At 40.6% G+C, this 20,684-nt stretch overlaps 1 protein-coding gene across 2 annotated transcripts in view; it reads left to right on the top strand.

Annotated features, from left to right (window-relative positions):
• The window catches only part of LOC113167893 (TOX high mobility group box family member 2-like), a 70,353-nt gene that overhangs the window by 24,938 nt on the left and 24,731 nt on the right, over positions 1 to 20,684 (top strand). Inside the window, exons 1-2 of one of the 2 annotated variants that reach the window (XM_026368818.1) lie at positions 5,617 to 5,680; positions 11,038 to 11,097. In XM_026368818.1, coding sequence (XP_026224603.1) covers positions 11,053 to 11,097 — 45 coding nt within the window. In that variant the 5' untranslated portion in view covers positions 5,617 to 5,680; positions 11,038 to 11,052. Of the gene's footprint in view, positions 1 to 5,616; positions 5,681 to 11,037; positions 11,098 to 20,684 lie in introns of those variants that run through there. The other variant, XM_026368817.1, reaches the window with a different exon arrangement.

Raw genomic sequence — 20,684 nt, 5'->3', positions numbered from 1 at the left:
GCAAAACAATATACAGCATGATGGCTTCATGATTTGCACAATTAAACTACATTGATATTGTGTTCCTTGGCTGCTTCCTGCCCTACCTATGCGTTAGTTACCTGTCTTGGGAACTTGTTATGTGATGCCCCACATGCCTCTCTCACTCAGGACTTGAGGGAGCCTGAAAGAAGTGGCAGCAACTAGATATTCTAGGTGGCATGTCGGGCTGCAAAGTGCACAGGCTGGTGGATGCCTGGCAACTGGCCTGAAATACTGTTATGCCAGTAAGGCTAGACACCACAACAACAGCAAACGTGTTTTTTATTGTATCCTCCCACACCACTGTGATGAAAAAGTAGAGGAAAAGTCCTAAACATTGTCTTTTTCACAGAAAAGGCTTTATCAATTATTTCATATGAGGATTTGCCTCTGAACACGTGGAAGAGAGAAGAAGAAAGCTAGCACATCCTATCTTTTTTATATTAGGGACATTGAGTATAATTGAGTAAATGTATTTAAGTATTTGAGCGAGCTGATTCAGCCTCTCTGGGATGGTTGATATTGTACTTAGGAAGAATATTGCCCGAGGCAATTCATTAGTGGTAAATAATTGAGAGGCTCAGATAGTGCTAAGGTGAAATGCCTGTTATTATTTTATGGAGTTTGTGTTCTTCAGGGCTCTTCAGTTTAAGAATATTAAAAATGCACAAGCCATCCCACAAATTACTCACTCGAAAGATTCACAATGGGTGCTAATGACTAACCATCCATCTTCTATTGTTTTCAAGCTCTGTGAAAGTGTTTTGCTGCACCATTATCAATTCAATTTCTGCTTTTCGTTGTGTTCTTTTATTTTATCAAGGATGATGTTACTCTACCTTCCTCACGCTTTTTTACATTGTTTTACTTGTTTTATTTGAGGTAATTAAGACACATTAGCTGAATATCTTCTATTGGCATTTTATTATTTCTTTATTTTACCTTTTATGTGAAAATGTTGTAGCTTAGACAGAAGCGTCCCATCTTTCAAGAAGGCGTGTGAACAGTGTAATAGAGCTGTCAACCAAGTGTGCCGTCAGCCAGGTTGGAGCCATATCAATAGTAAGGGCTTATGTTATACATAGATTAAACACCAGCAGTCTTGGGATGTCTCATTGGCAAACAAATAAATCTGTCTCTTGTCAGCATTGAGTGCACCTGCATCTGCTGATTTAACCTCATATACTGTACGAAAGCATACTTGCTTTCATGAACTTGCATTCAGCCATGTTTTTATCTGCTGAAAGGATTTCTAATGGTTTTCTTTAAACCTCACTGGTTTTTGCTTCTCTGTTTTTTTTTTTTTTTATTTGTCTGTGCAGACTTCAGCTCAGATGAACCGTTATCTGTTAAAAAATTGTCACCTTTATATGTTGGTTTTCCGGTGATGCAACTTAAAGGCCACTGAGGTTTATTTAACATCTTATACACCCACACATCACCACGTGATAACCAATAAATGGGGGAGCATCTGAAGGTTTCATTGGTTATTCACAGCACTGTTACACTATAATAGCATGATGTGCTTAGCCCGTGGTCTGTGGTCTGGGCACAGGAGCTGTTTGTCCTTAACAAGTCAACACTTGTGTATAGTTGTGTAGTCTCTGGTAAGGTGCTGACACTTGCGGTTGGAGTGTTTTGTCAGGCATGTCAGCAGCAGGACTGTAAGGGTGACTGTGTCAGGTTGTCCATCCATCTGTCTGTCAGTCCAGCAGCCTTTTTGAAAAGCATAATGACCCAGTGTGAAATATAAAATGGTCTGACATTTAGTATACACTCTCATGGTCCCCAGGGGTTCAAACGACTAGGATGATTTCCTGAGTTGTCATCTAGTGTCGCCAGCAAGTTGAAAGTTCCACTTCTTCCACCTTTCAGTTGTTGGTGACAGGATCCCTGTAATCCTGATGAGCACATTTTGGAGAGTTTTTTGGACAATTACTACAAACAGATCATAAACCCAGGTCAAATGTATATCCAATTCAAGCATCAATCAGATTTCTGTTGACGAAGGAGAATTTCAGCCTCATAAAGAGCTGCTAGTCTGACTGTAGTCCTGTAGCTTTGTTAACTTTAGTTTACCATGTTTTGTGCATTTGATTACATTAGCAGATGTTTGTAGTGTGGGTTAGATTACTCTAAATTACTCTCTCAGTTGGTCATGACCCATACATTGCTCCACACAGAGCTGTTTGCGCTCTATGTGGAGACAATGTAAATCCACTTGGTACTCTATGATATTCCAGATTCTTGGCTCCCTGCCAGTTTCCACCCCCACTGTCTTGTAGGGGGTTTGTGTATATGCTTGTCAGTGTGTGTAAGAGAGAAGAGAGGTGGGCATGGGGAGGAGGCATGTTTGGGGTGGAGGGGATGTCAGCTCATTAACCTCCATTCTTTCCCTAGCATGGTGCTGCGTAGAGTCACTGTGTAAGTCTCATGTCATTACTCCTCCCCCTGCACGCGTATGCTGGGCATGAGGGAAAGAGCAGAGCAACTGGAGGAAGGGAGAAGCAGGGAAATGTTCCAGAGGGAGGGGGGGGGGCCCTTGACATGTGCCTTTACAAATGCCCTGCTTGTACCTCGCAAACTCAGGCCTGGGCATCTTGTTTCCTTCCCCACTTTTGTCTTCTCTGTCTCCTCTGTTTTTCTCCTGTATCTCTTTCTAACCACAGCTCTAGTACAGTGCAGCTGAATGAGGGTTTAGGCTCCACACTGCCCCCCACCCCAGGCATCACTCCAGCTAGAAAAAGACTGCTCACTGGTGTGGTGGGATACAGTAGCTAAGGACTCAGTTTCTGTGTTTGCTCGCCAGTTAGTTCAGAGCGATGTACCTGGGCCTGTTGGTATTTTGTAGTGTGTAGTGAAGTTGGTAAAGTTGTAGTTATAGTTGTATCTCATCATGGAGAAAATATTCCCTCCCTGTATGCCCAGGCTGTGCCTGCTTTATACATCATTACGCATTATTTTATGTTTATCACACTAATGTTGCATGTGTTTGCTTTCGAAAGCAGGCACTGGAATCTACAGAAGATTTAAGAAATTTCTTAATTGCAGAAACTTTGTGTATGTGTGAAAACATGAAAAGGTGTGAAATACACCCCTGCCGTTGTTCTGTGAGGCCTCGGTGTGTATGGAATTTAACAAAGTAGATCAGAATCTGAAAACACCTTTAACAACCTTAACCGTAATGAGTAAATGACAAATAAAGCATTATTTGAAACAAAATAAAAAAATAAATCCCTGACTATAAACTATTTCATTCTTGAGGCAGCCTGTAAGCTGACTAAGATGTTGCAATGTTACTTCCTGTTCATTTTATAACTTTTGTTAAAACTGCACTGATAATCTACTGGGCTATTGTTGGTGCGATTTGTTGTACGTATGTGTCCCACTGTAAAACTGTGAAGCCTTTTTGAATTTTTCTGTGCATGCATTACTAGTGCTATAATTATTTGGCATTTTAAAGTGAACACACCACAATCTGATTATCAACAACAGTAATTCAAGCACAACAATTTCTTACCACTTTTTATCTAATCTAACTGCATGGTGATGTCTATGCCATGCTAATGCATAAAGACCCAAAGCTTCGTGCTGCCAAGAATATTTCCCTCTCTCCCCTGGACCCATGGAAATATACTAAGTTTCCTGTGTTCGTAATGATTTATTTTAGCCACTGTCAGAACAGTCAAACTTCAGCATTTTCTTCTCCTTCTTCTTCTTTTGCTCTTTCTTACTTTATTTTGTGCAGAGGCAAGAGAGCAGTAGATTGCAGTAAGATAACCAATTATATGCTAGAGGAAACCAGACTTTTTTTTTTTTCCTGTTGCAGTTATCTGATGCTGTGGTGAGCAGAGGCAAAGGGCTGGGGTAATGTGACATTCACTTTGCCCTTTATCTTCACGCGTTGCTGTTTACCCCAGTCAGTTAAAAGTGGCTTGTGCTCTGCATCCTCTCTTGCTACCAGAGAAACCTCACTGACATAGACGCACTTAGACACGTGCACGCACTGTATGGACACCCGTATTGTATACACAGACTCACAAATGTGCAAACACGCACACACACACACATTCGCACCCTAGATACTATGTGTCAGGTAGACTGGGGGGATAACTACTTTCCTCCTTTTAGCACCCTTGTTGTTAAGTATAGCCCTGCTGCACCTGCTGGGGCTAGCTGTTAATTGCATTTGATGCTATTCTGTTTGATAGTAGGAAGGTGTTTCCCACTACTGGTTAACAGGCAAGCCGTTGAAGGCCACCAGGGCAGGATGAGGGAGGCCATGTGGGTGGCACTTTGGTCTGACATATTTTTGTCTTTTATCTGTATACCTGTGCACATGCTCTCACATGCGGCATCCAACATTTCTATGACCCCTTTTGCACTCTGCTGGTGTTAGTCCACAGACGTACTGATTATACTAATGATACATAATTAAACTCCATGATGGTATTCCTGTACATCAGACAGTGCAGTCATGTGTCATCCAAGTAAGCTCTAACATACTGGTTAACTGTTTTGGGAATCTTTGTACAGAGAAATCAATGTAAAAACACATCACAGACCCCACATTGTTTTTCAAATTAATTTGGAACCTAATCAATGTTAAATCTAATATTTCGTTTTGTTTAACTCCCTGTATATACAACAACTAACCTACAATAAAATTATGTTTTTACTTTGCCAACGTCATCAGGAATGTTGTTAGAACTATCAATTGGTGTTATCCCAAGGACCTCAGCCTGCATACAGGTTGGTATGGGACCTATAATGATATTTTTTAAATTCTGTGGATTTAATTGCATTAAATTTGTTGACGTGTCCTTGGGCGAAGGACTGAGTCGCAATTTGCTTCTGTGTGTGTTCACTTGTTAGTGGCTTTGGATAAAACATCTGGTAAATGTGATTTCTGTGTATTTGAGGTTTGTTTTGTTTTGTTTGTCACAAATATGAACTTTTCAAATTTCCAAAATCCATGTTTTTAGTTTTGACTTGTGTGTCTGCATTTGGACCAGAAATCATACTGTTATTATTTTAAGAACTTTTCTTGTTCTAAACTACAGGAAGATAAAGGCAGAATTTTTTTAAACTCTATTGACCAGTTATTACTGTTAAAACGGTGTGAACTATGATGTGTGACCATTACCGTTGAGATTTTTATCTTGCTGTGAATGTAATAACTCACAGTGAACCTGAGTTCACAGTGAAAACAAAACATTATTTAGCACCTCCCCACCTGGCCTTTACACACACACACACACACACACACACACACACACACACACACGTGAACGCACACAGGCTTTTTCCTCAATCTCTCCTCCTATCTCTCACCATTTCTGCTGTTGGCTGTTGGTTCTGTTTTGTGGTTGCTCCAGTGCAACAGAAAGTGGATGAATGAGAGCTTCAGCTCGTCTTTTTCGTTTTTTTACACATCACAAGGTATAGGTGGAGCCGGAAGCAGTTGGAGCTTGTGTGGTGTGTTTTGTGAAAGGGGTTTTTATTTTTTTCATTGTGTGTTTGAGCGTACAGTTTCTGTATTTCTTCACTGCGCTTTAGACTAAATCACAACAAACAGAGCTGATGCTCATTAGATGTGAGCTGATGGATTGCACAATCGTAAAACCAAATATTTCTTTAACATCATCAGGACTGAGAGGTAATGCAAACTGTCTTTTAACACTGTGCTGCAATGATCTGTGTTTACAGTTCCTCTACCTAAATACTTTCTAGGATGGCACAAGGCCAGCAAATTCAGAGTTCGTCAAAGTCCTGCTGAGAGATATGGGAAGCTGCTCCATGTATCTCGTAGATATCAGGTCATGGCGTCTACGTGGTCCCCTGACTGGAGCACAGTGTGTTCAGATAAACATGGCCTAGGTTTTGCATATGAAAATGAACCATGCAGATGATAAAGGTGAGGATACATAAGATGCTTGGCGTTAGTCGATGTGACCCCAGTGTGTTGCTGTAGATGACTGTGCACATGCAGTGTGTATGTGTGTGTGTGTGTATGTGTCTAGCGTGTGTAGGATCAAACTCTCACACCCAGGAAGAGGCCCTGTTTCCCTTATCTAACGACAACAGAGCATGTGTCGCCATGGCCACAGGCTGTGCTTTTTATGGGCTTTGGTAGTGTGTGTGTTTGTGTATGTGAGTGTGTGTGAGTGTGTGTGTGCCATGTTCATTGTTTGCCTATGTTCATTGTTTGCTCGGGGCGTGGTGCAACACCAGAATTGTTACTATAGTGTCTCTTCTCTGCCTCTCGTTTCCCCGTGCAACTCTGACAATCTACTGTAGCTCTTTCTTTCTTTCTTTCTTTCTTTCTTACACTTCTTCCTTTTCTCTCTTCTGCTCTGTTGTGCCTATACACATTTTGTTTGCACACTAGTGTGTCTTTCTGTCTGTCTGTCTGTCTGTCTGTCTGTCTCATCCTCTCGTCTGGCTTTGAACCAGCAGTGACAAGTTGGGCAACATCAAAATTCAGTGGCACATTGTCTCAGGTTGAGGTTTGTTAGGTCTTTCCTACAGCTTAATTGAGCTGAGGATGAGGCAGAGAGAGAGATGTAAAAAGAGAAATAAAGAGAAGAGGGAGAAGATGAGGAAGAAGGGTGCTCAAACAGGCATACATATTGCATGAGTCCCCCCACCACCACACCCCTTTCTTCACAGAATGGCTGTGTACTGTTCTGGGCTTATTAATTCCGCTCGGTGAGAGAATTATTTTTAGAGACTTGGCATACTGGCAAAGGCTTTTAAAGTCACAAGTATTACACATTCTGCTTATAGATTCCCTTTTATAAATTGGAAAGTTCTAAAAGTTCATTGTGTCTACTCTTTACCATGATACTGTTTATGTTACACCTTTACAGATATTGCAATGGTCTGTTTGAGTAGTGATAGGGCACAAGTAAAATGGTTCCCTTTATTACTTTTAGTAACATTTATTCCCGTCCAGTGTTGCATTCATTTTTTACCAAGATCTTGTATTGATGATGGGAGAGTCAGACCGCTGTGCAAAGTCTTCTCCTGCACATCCCAAAGATTCTCAATGGGGTTAAGGTCGGGACTCTGTGGCGGCCAATCCATGTGTAAGAATGATGTGTCATGCTCCCTGAACCACTGTTTCACAATTTGAGCCCGATGAATCCTGGCATTGTCATCTTGGAAAAATCCACTGATGGAATAACCTGGTCATTCAGTATATTCAGGTAGTCAGCTGACCTCATTCTTTGGGCACATAACATTGCTGAACCTAGACATGACCAACAGCAGCAACCCCAGATCATAGCACTGCCCCCACAGGCTTTATACAGTGGTCACTAGACATGATGGGTGCATAACATCACCCGCTTCTCTTCTTACCCTGATGCACCCATCACTCTGGAACAGGGGAAATCTGGATTCATTTCATCAACCTCCTTGTTTTTTTTTTTTTTTTTTTTTTGCTTGATGCCAATAATTTGACCCTTCTGAAACAAATGAACAGGGTGTGTCTTGTGACATGGTTTGTTTGAGAAACAAGTGTAAATGTCAATTAAAGTTCATTATTTGCATTTAAACTGTAGTGAAAAAAAAGAAAAAAGTACCTTAAGGAGTCTCTGCCACATGTGCTTAAAGTAAAAGTAGTAAAAGTTTCATTTTACTTTAAATAGTATAAGTTTACTTTTACTTTAAGCACAGGTGATTGGCCAAGTGTACTTTCATTTCTTCATCACTAGGAGACTATTTTTCTTTTTAATGACTGGACAGTTATGACATTACACAGGCATTCAAGCAGTCCGCCTCCACCCCCGCCCCCTTTGCCAACAGATGTTGCCAGAAGGCTTTATGAGGAGCTTATATGAATTGTCCATCAATCAATAAAACAGTCTTCAGAAGAGTCTGTAATTTTTCCTCCAATCCTGCCATCAGCCGCCTCACCGGTGCGCTCCAAGATAAGACGTCCAGCACTGTGTTGCACCATTAACACTGTGTAAATATTACATGTTTTCCCTGGATATGCTAGTTAGCATTACTTCCACCTTGTGGCTTCATTATTTTTGAACGCTCAGCTTTGTCGATGATTGCGAGGCATGACCTAGTTCTGAGACACACTTGCTGTCTCTGTCTCTCTCTGTCACTCTCTTTGCTTTCTCACTTTTCTTGCTCATTTATTCACTCTCTGCATCTTTTTTCATTCCCTCACCATTTCAATTTCTTTTCACAGTGAATCTGTCTACCTTTTTCTTTGTCATTTATTCATTGTCTTTCTCAATTGCTGTCACAGCATTGCCTTCATCCTTTTAGTCTGTCTCTTTTCTGCCTTTGTTACACTCATCCTTCTTCCTTCTCATGTATGCATTCTTTATTTCTCAATTTGTCTCTTTTCCTCAACCTATTATTATTTCTCTGTATTCTTACTACCCCCCCCTATTCTCTCTCCCCCTCCCTCTCATCTCTCTCCCTCTCCTGCATATTTTTATTCCTCTCTTCCAGCACCACATGTGTCACAGAGGGAAACATTGCGAGCAGTGGTCCCTGCTGAACAATTACCATGCAAAGCAATTCAAATAGAGATGTTTGCCGAAAACAACATGTGTGTAATTACTGCTTAATGAGGCCCTTGTCTCAGGCAGAATGCCCAATTAGACTGCCGATGAGAAAGCGATGCCAAGGCCCACTGAAGAAACAGAGGGAAGAGGGGGAAGAAGGGTTAGGAAGGGAGATAAAGAAATAGAGAGAGGTTGTAATACAGAGAAAGGTGGGGATGATGGCAACATGGGAAAGGGAACAGACAAGAAAGAAAGAAGCAAGGAGGGGGTGAGAGAGGGAAAGAGAAAGCTGATTTCTGCAGTAAATGTGGAGTAATGGCAGAGCTGATAGCATTGAGCCGAGGATAAATTGGCATTTTAAGAGGGAGAGCGAGGCAGTGCGAGGGAGAACTATCGAGAGAAGAGCAAGGGGAAACAGCTTTACATTGAAATATATGGGCAGCCATGTTAAAGCACAAAATGGCTGACCTTTCTAGGTTGTCGTTGGCCTTTTTGGTGAATATTATATTGCAGATGTAATTGGTAAAAATGAGCATTGTCTGACTTCATTTTTCCCGTTAGAACAGAAAAGAATTTGGCATTTAAATGAGCAAAAACTCCAGATCTTGCCGTGTTTGTGTGCATGGAAACGGCGTTATTCAGCAACTGTACTCTCTTTTCATCCGAGAGAATCTTATCCTTAAGAAGCTCTCAAAATGGCTTTACATCACCAGCGATATCAAAGTGGATTTCAATAGAACGAAATTGCTCAGTTAGGCAAGGACAAGAGGCTTTCATGTGAGGAGCGAAGGGTTTATTGCAGATATGTCACGGAGGTCAACATCACTTTGGCCTTTTCATTGAGCTCCAGTCATATCTCACAGCAGTTTCGTCAGGTGATAGACGCCGCCACGGTTCATTAAGCAGTTAGGGTCATTATCTTCAGCATGTAAAGTTGAACAATTAGTCATCATTCGGTTTCACTTGAAACAAATGTGCAGTTTTTACTGCTAGTGTGGGGCTTTTGTCTAATAATGCGAGGTGTGAATGAGGCGTAAATGCCATGTACAGTATATGCAGCACTCAGTTTCATGTTTGCCTATGAGCTTGAATGTAAATGTAATCATTAGAATAACCAAGTGAATCCTCACTAGGGCTTCCATGATATGCATCGTTAACCAACCGTTGCCCTGAGGCATCAGCTCATTCCCCTGGCTTTTCTCCTGCAATAATGTACAGTAATTTCTCTTTCTCACCACTCATATGCTCATTAAGCTACTTTGACTTTTTCCTGTCTACCAGTGTAGATATTAGATTTCACCCGCAGGAATTCTGCCCATTTCCGTCCATTAGTCTACCTAGTTGGCTATTGTTTTGAGCAGGTATATCTTACGATCAATTTGTATCCACTCATATTCAGTATATGTGTATCTTACAAGCTTTGTGTCACTTTCTCTGTAGACATGTAGTAGACCACCCCAAATGAAAAAGGCCCCCCCCGTATCTTTACATCTGTGGAATTTGACATGGAATGCTTTCTAGTTTGATCATGTTGTGTCTGTTGTCGTTCCCCGAGCTTTCAGCGCATTGATATCACAAAGAACGACCTCAGTCAGCAAACAAAAAGTGGGCCTTATTTGACATGTTTGGTTTCTGTGTGAGCGTGTGTGTGTATGCGTTGAACGTTATTATCCAGTCCGGTCCAGACTTTTTCCATTTTCTTGTTTTATGACAATGCTTGATGCCTTTGGAAGCCAAGGGCATTTCACAATACAGCTCTTCTTAACATGGCAGCAGTTTCTCAGTCACCTTGACACCGTACAGGTTCAGTTACTGAGCTGTTAGTCGAGCAAACTCTCATTTTCTCTGGAGCTACAGTAAAAACAGAATCTGTGTTGTTTTTTCTTCCTTTTTAGCCCACTCAAAGCTGACCTCAGTGGCGAATCCTTCAGGGATTTAGGTTACCAACACACTAGACATCAGAGCTTGTATGTTGCATGTAGTACTCAACTGGTGACCTGGAGTTATCTCCAAGCCCCACAGGGGGTCAGGGGTCATTTGCTGCTACGTGAGTTTTAACCCCGTGTCAAACGGTGTTTTGGCGCCCTCAGAAACTGTTCTTTAAATGCCTGATTAGCTCAGTCCTGTGTACCCTCGCTGTGCAGCGCACAGACTTATATACACACACAGGCTTTACTACTGTATACACTCATAGATTCATTCACACTCATTCTCTTTCACAGACACACAGCAGAGCCCACAGGGGAAAGCCCTCTCTCATCACTGTGCTCATGTAGCCTAATTACCGGCCCACTGACGAACAGTAATTACCCACGCCGCCATGCCACCACGAGGTTTAACCAAAGTGACAAAGTCATTAGTCTCACACTTCAGGCCACCCGTAAAGAGCTTTTCCTCTTCGCACCTCCTCCCCAGTGTCCAATTTTTTTCAAACCTCCTCTTGCATAAAATATTTATTTCTCCTTTCTATTTCTGTTCACAGTTTGATGGTGACAACATGTACATGAATGACAATAACCAAGAGTTTCGGTCACCCAACCAGGTAAGCTAGCCCACATCTATTCTTGTAAACCCCACAAGCTTAGAAAAATAAATGTCTGAGAAAGCTGTCAAGTTACTAGCTTCAGTATTTTCACTGTTTGCCAGCATTTAACTCAGTACTAAGTATTTATTAATGTATTAGAAAGTATCTTTTATATTTTTTTTGTATAAAACGCTTTAACATGGTGTTTATTATGCAGCTTACTTTAACTGAAACAATTAGAGTGAACAGTATAACAGAAACACCTGATGCAGGACTGTTAAACAGCAACCTAAACTACAGTTATTAAAATGATTGTACAGTTGCAAATCAACCCCATTTTAAGTCAGTCTATAAAATGAATATTACCACCTTCACATTGGTAGAATTGATTGCAGGATGGTAGACTGCATTCGTTTTTGCTAAGACTCTTGCAACTGTGTTCATGTCAAAGTGCATCACATTGGCCTCTGTACATTATTATTGGAAACCACAGTTTCTGCTGCAGTGGCTGTGGCTGTGCATACTGTTTATACTGTACAACTGTGAAACTAGCAATTAAAAAGGAATATTTTACTTTTAGAATTTTTAATTAGTCCATCCATCAATATGCAGAAAAGTTTTATTTTCCTACATTGGGAAGTGTGTTAGGAGCTACAGCAGAAATGATCATTTAATAATAGAGTTGCACTGGGCTAAACTCAGCATTAAACATACCTTTCAACTTCTTTATTTATGTTTTATTGGGAGTCCTTCATGGCTGGCCATGGCATTTTAGCTCTTCTTTGATTTGTTGTTTTGACAGTAGAGAGGCAGACAGGAAACAGGGAGCGAGAGAGACAGGGTGTGACATGCAACAAAGGTCTCCAGCCGCAGCATGCGAACAAACCATTAGCCTGCATGTGGGCTCCAACTTAAATAATGAATCAGTCATCTTTACATATAAATTAAGATTGGTCAAAAAGTGTTTTTTGATACATCATCGTGGCTGCCCAATCGCCACCACACAGGCATCTGAAACGTTTGGTGCGCTTTCTCCTTTAATAAGAAGATTAAATAGGGATTTCAGAATGCAGCTTAGTGATACATTACTGTTGTATGGCCATATAAATTGTTTTATCGGGCTTCTGAAATATATGTGAATACATCTATCACAGCAATTGAGGAAATCATGTTAAGAAAAACATGTACTATAATACATCATAAGATGTATTACTACAGAAACAGAAAACACATACCCTTTTGATCGATGATTTTATCCAAAGTGCATTAACATCACATCCATCTTTCACATCAGAGGGATGAAATCATCAACCCTGACAGTGTTAGGGTCTTGTCAACCCACTGAGCCAGACAAGTCACTTACAGCTAAACTAGCAGCAACATTTCACCACCCCAGGCTCATTGAAGAGCTGGTCCTGGTATGGGGCATCACAGTCCCCGTCACACAGTCACTGAGTTAGACAGGCACGATGCTGAGTGCTCCCAGCTGGTACGTGTGAACACATGGCTGGACATATGGCACAGTTTGGTGCTCCAAGATTTGTTGATCCAGCAGTGAGGCATTCATGTTCTGACAAAACGTGTTGAGGTGGAGGCTCCACATCAGTTAGCACCTTGCCAATACTGTCAGAAAGTCATGGGATGCAGACAGAAGGCTGAGGACATTGTGGACACACACACACACTGTCTCTCTCACACAAAAGCACATGCACTCACACTCATACTGTAATAAGAAGTGACACGTTCTCTGACACAGAGTTATTCATAATTCATAAGCACATGTGCCAGTAGACATCCTCGATTTCAGATTGTTTTACTCACATAGAAACTATCCACAAACACACATGCTCACACTTGAAAGACACACGTGGACACAATAGTTCATCTAGCTCATAACTCTAATTGTAACTATCATAACTACCTAATTCTGATCCCATAATTAAAGGCTCAGCTCACACATTTAGCATATTTTCTTACTTTCCGATGGTGGTATCTAGCAATAAACTGTTACTAGAGCTACTCTTTACCAAAGATGTTTTTTGTTTGCTTGTTTGTCTGTAATTTGTATGAATTGTCCCTTTAAAATCAACCTAATTATAACATTAACTCTAAACCCACATCTTGATTCTCTTACAACAGCCCTTTGAAAGAAGTTAAGAAACCCAGCAAAAATAAGCTGACTCTCAGGGTGTAAAACTTAAATCGGGCCTTGCAATGACTGACAAACAAGAACATATGTATGTGCCCATAAAGATGCATATATAGCATAACATATACACTCATGACCCCAACACCAACCCCCACCCACCCACACACATATGTACTCTCATAAACCCTCACAAACACACACCACTATAGCCAGAAGGTTGGTTTTCGTTTGATGCTGGGATTGAGTGACTATAACGAGGGGTCGAGTGGGAGCTCTAGCAGCTTATTGTCTGCTTATATCACACATCACAGGCTACGAGGTCCGTCGTCGTTAGCCATGTTTCCTGGACTGCCCTAATTATGTCACTTTGCTTGCATACTTGGGTGTGTGCTAATTGGGATAAATGTCCAGCTTTGCAGTTTGTCTTCTGCGGTGGTCATGTGTCATCATCAATACCTACTACAGGTTATCAGTGCTGTGTCAACACATAACTTCTTAGTGGATAAGGCAATTTGGGCTTTTCAAAACATGTCAGTTGCAGTTGATGCTCTGTCAGTTCTGTCAAGTAGAAACGTACACGCCATTCGCGAATAGCAGTTCGAACACAGAGTCCACTGTTTGGTGTCTGACGCTTTCATACAGCAGATTTAATTTGGAGTATGAAAGAGAGAGGATGTGTGCCTTCGTTCTTAAGTTGAAGGTTGCACAGAGCACTTAGCACACATTTTAACCTCATAAGTGTTTTAAAAATAGGACTTCTTTAAATGTAAGACTAGAATCACAAGTAGAGATGACATGTTTTCTGATGTTGTACAGACTAAATAATTCATGGATTAGTAAAAAAAAAAAAAACCCACAGATTAATCAGTTATTGAAATAATCTTAATTGCAGCCCTAATGACAAATAACTGAATGCTTAGCACTCATCTGACACAACTATTTCTTATGTTTGAGAACAACCCAAGCCTTTGTTGTCATTTAAACACACATTTCCTGATAATTTAGCATGTGCTCTTGTGTTGGGATTTTGATAGGGATAAATCATTTCTGTGGGTTTGACCAGCCTGGGTTCAGAGTTTGCAATCATTTAAGCTGCTTAAGAGTTAATCATTGTTTCAGATTAAATGCAAAACTCTGACTAAACATCATTTTATCATTGATGTTTAATTGTATGCCTTAATTGTGCAGTGGTTTGTTGCTTTTGAACTTATGGTAAATCAGACAAATTAGAGGTTTAACTATAGTAAAACATGGAATAATTATGAAATTGTGTCAAATAAATATGCTGAATACACGCCCACAGCTTTGTATAAATATATACAGTATGTAAGTATATCGTTTTTGAATGAGCTGTATTTGCAACAACATGCTGCAGATGCAAGGCAGAAATATTTCTTCTATTGCTCGTCTGTTTCTATGTAAATAGAACTACAGTGAGACATTTATTCTTTATCTACGGCCAAAGATATTGAGAAAGAAATGCACATTTTAACACTGCATTAAGAAGCCCACCCAGGCCTTTACATGATGTGTGCCTGTGAAAAAGGTAGCATGTAGCCAGAACAGAGCCTCTTTTGTTTGCATGTCTGGGGTCTTCCACAGTGTATGCACTGAGGTAGCAGTTTGACACAGCCTGCAGATTGCATTACACATAACATCTCTGGGCTTTTAAAAAGAGAAAACCGCTAATCAGAACCAGCTTTAAAGGGGCCGTTTATTGTATGCTTGGACACAGCCTGTCAATTTAAAGTTGTTGTTTTCGAGGCTTTGAATACTGTGTGGTTTCTTAACAAGATGTACATACGAGGTGCGTACCGAGCCCCCAGACATTTTGATGATATCGATATTTTCCATTTAGTTCATCTGCTGAGGTTTAGTCTACTGTATATGCAAAAGTGTGGGTGGCTTAGTTTGTTGATCTACATTGTTTATATCTGCCCACACACATAGCTATTAAGGGGATAGTTGTTGAATTAAAGATTATTAAACATCTCAATTATCCTGATTGACTGAGAATGTTCGGCCTTATTGTTCGAGACCCCTGAAATGCCACACACACACACACGCACACATCTCTGATATTTTTAGCAAATCAAATGCATGCAAGCCTGGCGTTGTGCTCGCTGACTGCTGGTTCCTCAGATATAAACACAACTGTGAGTCAATCATGGCTCTATAGAATGGGAGATCTCTAGTTGTGTGTTGTTGGATTTTACTTTCACACATAACAACAGCATATTTCTACTGAAATGAAAGTGCTCTAGCGGCCATTACAACGCATTCTGGTGCGATGGAGGTATTGGTCACTCGTGAGGCCAACATAAACACCCCTCCAAATAGAAAAAGACCTTCTTGATCATCATTTAGACTGAATAATAAAGTCGGATTATCAGACCGTCTCTCACATGTACTGTATACATAATAATGCTGACTGCACGGGATGGTCTCGCACCACTTTAATAGCTGCATGAGAATGATCGCAGTCAGGTTAAAATGGCTGCCCTCAACCACGACCACATCAATTTTATTTTTGTATAATTCACAAAAAGTTTTCTTTATTTGGATTCCCATCAGGTCTGATCAGTTTGAGTGATGTGTGTCTCAATGTATATTTTGGTACGTTTTAGCTTGCTTCTCCTCACCCTATAATCAGTCTGTGTGGATACACGACCGGGCATCATGTGCATATGATAGGTTTGGAAAATCAGAGCTAAAAATGGGAAGATTCAGAGAAATAACTGGTTTGAAATAGTGTTTCAAAGACAAAATGAGCAAGTAGCAGGAAGAAGGGGAGTCATTTTGCACGTCTCTTCCCCCTCTTTTGTGTTGTGCCTTGTGTTCCTGTGCAGGAGAGGAAGCTCAGGGGCCACTGGTCTTTAGAGAAGCAGCAAGTTTCAGCTTGTTTGTGTCTCACTGTTCTCTGCTTCCAGGTGTCTTGCTGAGCCATGTGTCTCTATTGATTTGGCCGGCTGTGAGAGAACACTAGCTGATGGTCGAGATTAGAATAGAAACCTCACTTGTTGGATACAGACTCTCTCTATCTCTCTTTGTTTATTTCTCTCCTTCTCTCTGTTTTTATTTGTTTTAGGCTCTAGTTCCATCTATTTTTGTGTATTTCTTAGTTCTGACACTCTCATTCTCGTTTGTCCAGCCAATTAGTTTCTCCTGAAAATGTTCGGTGAAGCTTCATTGGTACATCTTTTGAAATCATATACACACGTATGCAAAAAGTAGTGCTACACAGAACATCAGATGAAATAACTAAAAGCATTTTATTTGATTGAAGCTAAACTTTTAACAGATTAAATTTAACTTATTGAATTGAGATGACTTAACTCAACATAAGAAATTAAGATCACCTAAAACTTTAAAGTGGTAAATTGTTATATCAAGTTATTTTTAATCTAATAAAGCACTTTGAAGTTTGTTCCCTTTCACCTCATATGGTTTACGTGATGGAGCTTTTTCTGTACTGCTTAGCAGCCATGTACACTTTAATATCAGGGGTGATGACATTAACACATACCTCAATTTATTTCCAACCAAACTAACCGTGTTGGCCGGCTACAATAATGATGTGTGTAAATCAAGAAAAACTCAAAAGCCACACCAGCATTTCAGGCTGTGCACATGATGTTGTGTCAAATAGCCTTTAATAGAAATCCAGATGTTGTTTGGCCTGTACCATATGACCAGCCTCTCCCTCTCTCCTCTCCTCCCCTCCCAATCTGTCTCTCGCTCTTTCTCTTTCTCTCTGAGTCAGAGGCACCTCAGTACACCCTGGCACCGCACACCCAATGTGGGCGATGCTGATGTGAAAAGGCACCGTTACTTAATAGTGACTCACAGTGCACCATTATACCCCCTCTACCACGACTGCAGCACTCTCCTCACTCGCCCTCCCCACCCACCATCCCCTTATATTTTACTGAATGCGTTTCTCTTTCTATTCTCTATCCTTGCATCCTTTTTCCTTCAAGAAAAGTTAGGGGGACATTTCAGACAAAGGATGAGAAATTAAAATTGAGGGTCTGAAAACGCCAACACACATCTCATTCCCTTTTTGAGGCCATATGGAGCCGCTGGCAAGGTCGCAAGAATGAAGTAGAGATACATATTGTACAGCGTGTATTTAAATTTCAAGAGAGCGTACAATTTCAGTATTATGAATTCATGCTGAACGCAGTTTTTCAGCTCTAAACCAGCGCTGGGGCATCAACATCTGAAAACAGTGCTGGAGGAACATCAGAGGAACATCCACACAACATCCACACCCATGCTACAAGGGATGCTAAGTTAGAGTTGCAGCCAGGGATGGGTAGTTCTTTATGTAGGTCAGTTCATGTCAGCCAATAAGTCCAATTACCACCAGACTCTGAAATAGAACAAGCGTTGACCTCTGCTCTTATTTCATTGAGCTGAAACCCATGGAAATCCTTACTCTGCTAGAAACTAATGTTTTCTTTTTTTAAATTATACAAAACATTTCTTGAGAATAGAGAAAAATGGTGAATCTGAACAGTAGCAAGAAAAAATATTCAACTCCTGCCTTGGATGGACAACAGGAACGGTTTCTCTTTCATGATATCTGTTGATATCTGAAGCTTTAAAGAACGACCAGATCAGAACGACCTACTGTCCCCTCTTTTCCACATACTCCCTTGGTCCTTCCTCAAATCCATACCCCACAGAAAAGCAGCACTCCCCCAAAAAACAGCAACTTATCTGTAGTGAGAGTGCACTCAATGATTCATACACTCTTTTAAGAGAACTTGAATCCTTGGCTCTATTTCGGTCCCAGCCTCTCTCTGTATATGCTGCACGATGGAGCAGAGGGATTTAGTGGGACTAAGTAGTTTGATATTTCTATTGGTTTTCCGTGTGTATTTTCACTCCCTCTTTCCCTCTCTCATAGTGATCTTTCTCATCATATGGAGTCCAAGGTCATGGCTGATTGAAATATAATAGAAGTGTAGACATCTGGCCTAATACTGTGGGAAGTTAAATCTATTTTAATGGCCCCTGCCGCAGTGGATTCTCTCTGATGCACTCTTGCGCTTCACTGACAGTAAATCACAATGTTCTCTTATTACCCTGACTGGAATGAGGGCATAGAGAAAGAACAATGAGGGATCCACATCATTTGTTTTCACCCCTCCCTAGCTTTTTCCTCTCCTCTCCTCTCTGCTCCTCCTCTCCTCTCCTCTCCTCTCTACTCCTTTTGCGACTCATAAAGCAAGGGGCTTAAAGAGAGTGACATCATGAAAATAAAAATAAAGGGGATTATGGGTGAGCTATTGTGCCATATGTGATTACTGGGGCTTCCATGGTCCCTTGAGGGGGATGAGTGACTACAAGACAACATATTTTATTTATTTATATGATTCTCTCTAATGAATAAGAATAGGAAATGTGACTGAGACCACAGTACTGCCCCACTTTTCCAAAAAAAAAAAAAAAAAAGAAAAAGCAGCCTTTGGTCCAAACATTAGAGAATTTTCTTTTCTCTCTGTTTTGGTACAAGGTTCAGAGATATTTTTCACCCTTTCACTTTGATCTGTAACTGTGAGGCTTTTTAAAAAGAAACTGAATTGACATAAATGTGTGGCACATGGCCCTTTTCCCACCTTTTCAAAATGCTTCTTTGCGGCGGTGTTTTTTGAGTTCAGGTACAATCCAGCACAGGTCCACCCACATCTGCAATGGAGAGTCAGGTTCTTTTTACCCACCTAAATGAGATCCATTTTGATGTGACATTTGAGAGAATTACCAGTCCATATGGGAGCAGGGAAGAGGTTTGCTCACCTCTTTGCTATTGGTTGAAGCCCACCACAGTCCACCTGTCCTTTAGTGATGGACACTACCTATGACCCTGAGCTACTATCAGACATGAAGCACTCCCCCCACCCTCAATACACACTTCACTTATCCTAGTTCTGTCTTGCTGCCCGTCAGCCTGGTGTGTCTGCTCCTCCATTCTCCTTCTATTGTACTGCACTGCCTACTTCTCCTGATACATCACCTAAATGGAGTTACTTGTCATTTCAAAGCCAGGTCAAATAGTCTTTGTGGACTCCACAGACTGTCACTGTAATGGTCACTTGTGCAGCGATGTTCTGCGCCGATGATAAGTTTGATTTCTGCCCTTTCCCTTCTCTGCAAGGTTGATGTTTGAAGGTGAATTTTGAAATTCCCCATAAGATGTTTAAAGATTTACTGTTGCCACCCGTCTATCTGGAATACATAGAGTGGACGTGGAGACCTTTATATATGCATGGCCAGCTGTTGTTTGTCGCCAAAACCGCTCTGCTCTGTCATTTTTTCACAGAATAACATATGGCTGAATGACTTTTCATAGGACACTGTATACTCATTCAAAGTTATGCAGTTTTATGACACAAATGTTGTTGTTTTTTTTCTGATTAGTTATTTTTAAACCATTTCAGCGTCTCATATAATAGGAAACAATTTGAGTATATCAGTCTCTGAAGTTGTAATAACAAAGTTCATCAAAGACAGATGGCTCTTATCTTTGGACAATTTGCCCCCCATCAGCCATGACAGGCTCTCTGGTGTACTGTGCAACATTTTCATTCTCCTCCCTTTGACAAACACATCATTGTTCCCAGATGAGCTGTCTTCCACTAAACACCTCATAGGCCACAAATGACTCCATCACCAAGCTAATGACTTTATCTCATATTCCCAGCCATTTGTGTCAAGAAAATCTTTAGCTGAGGTGATTCATTTGTTTCCACTTAAGATAACTTAATTACGCGAGATAACTGGACAAGGTGGAGCTATGTTTGGTTGCAGAGACTTTTCTGTTCTTCAACCTACATGTCAAGGTGAAATCTCATTTGTTTGTTTTGCCTAGCTTATTTTTCTACTGACACAATCAAACCTTTATGTTTTGCCATTGAGCAAAGCAAAAGCCACTTCCAAAAATAAATAACCTAGAAACTATATGAATTGCATGTATATTTTGAGACACTGAACTCATGTACAACTGTCATTAACTGTGTTTGCAGCACTAATACAATAATACACTAAAAGCCAGGCAGCTTATGCACTTTTAGTTACTTTCTTTACTTTCAGTGCAAATTTCCTCTAAAAGTATTAGAAAAATAGAGCATAAAGTAGCTCTAGAAGTATGCTTCAGATTCTTCCTAAACTAGTTTGATATGTGTTTGTGTTTAAGAACGTTTGCGCAAAACATCAGAAGTTATAGTTTTGTCAATCTGAATCTTCCGCAGATAAATAAAAACCCACTGTTTTTCCCAGGGGATGAAACATCTCCCTTTTTTCTACGAACCACGGGCTGCTTTATGTATGATGATAGTCGATATGCCTCACAGCAATATCTCACATCTATAAACTATGTTAAAGGCTATAAGCAATATGGTGTTTTGATGTTGAATCACAACTGATGTACAGGAAAACTTGGTGCAATGGT

Source organism: Anabas testudineus, chromosome 7 (genome assembly GCF_900324465.2).
Source record: "Anabas testudineus chromosome 7, fAnaTes1.2, whole genome shotgun sequence".
NCBI classification, from domain to species: Eukaryota; Metazoa; Chordata; class Actinopteri; order Anabantiformes; family Anabantidae; genus Anabas; species Anabas testudineus.
The sequence above is the reverse complement of the archived record's forward strand: the minus strand, read 5'-3'. Positions and strand labels throughout refer to the sequence as shown.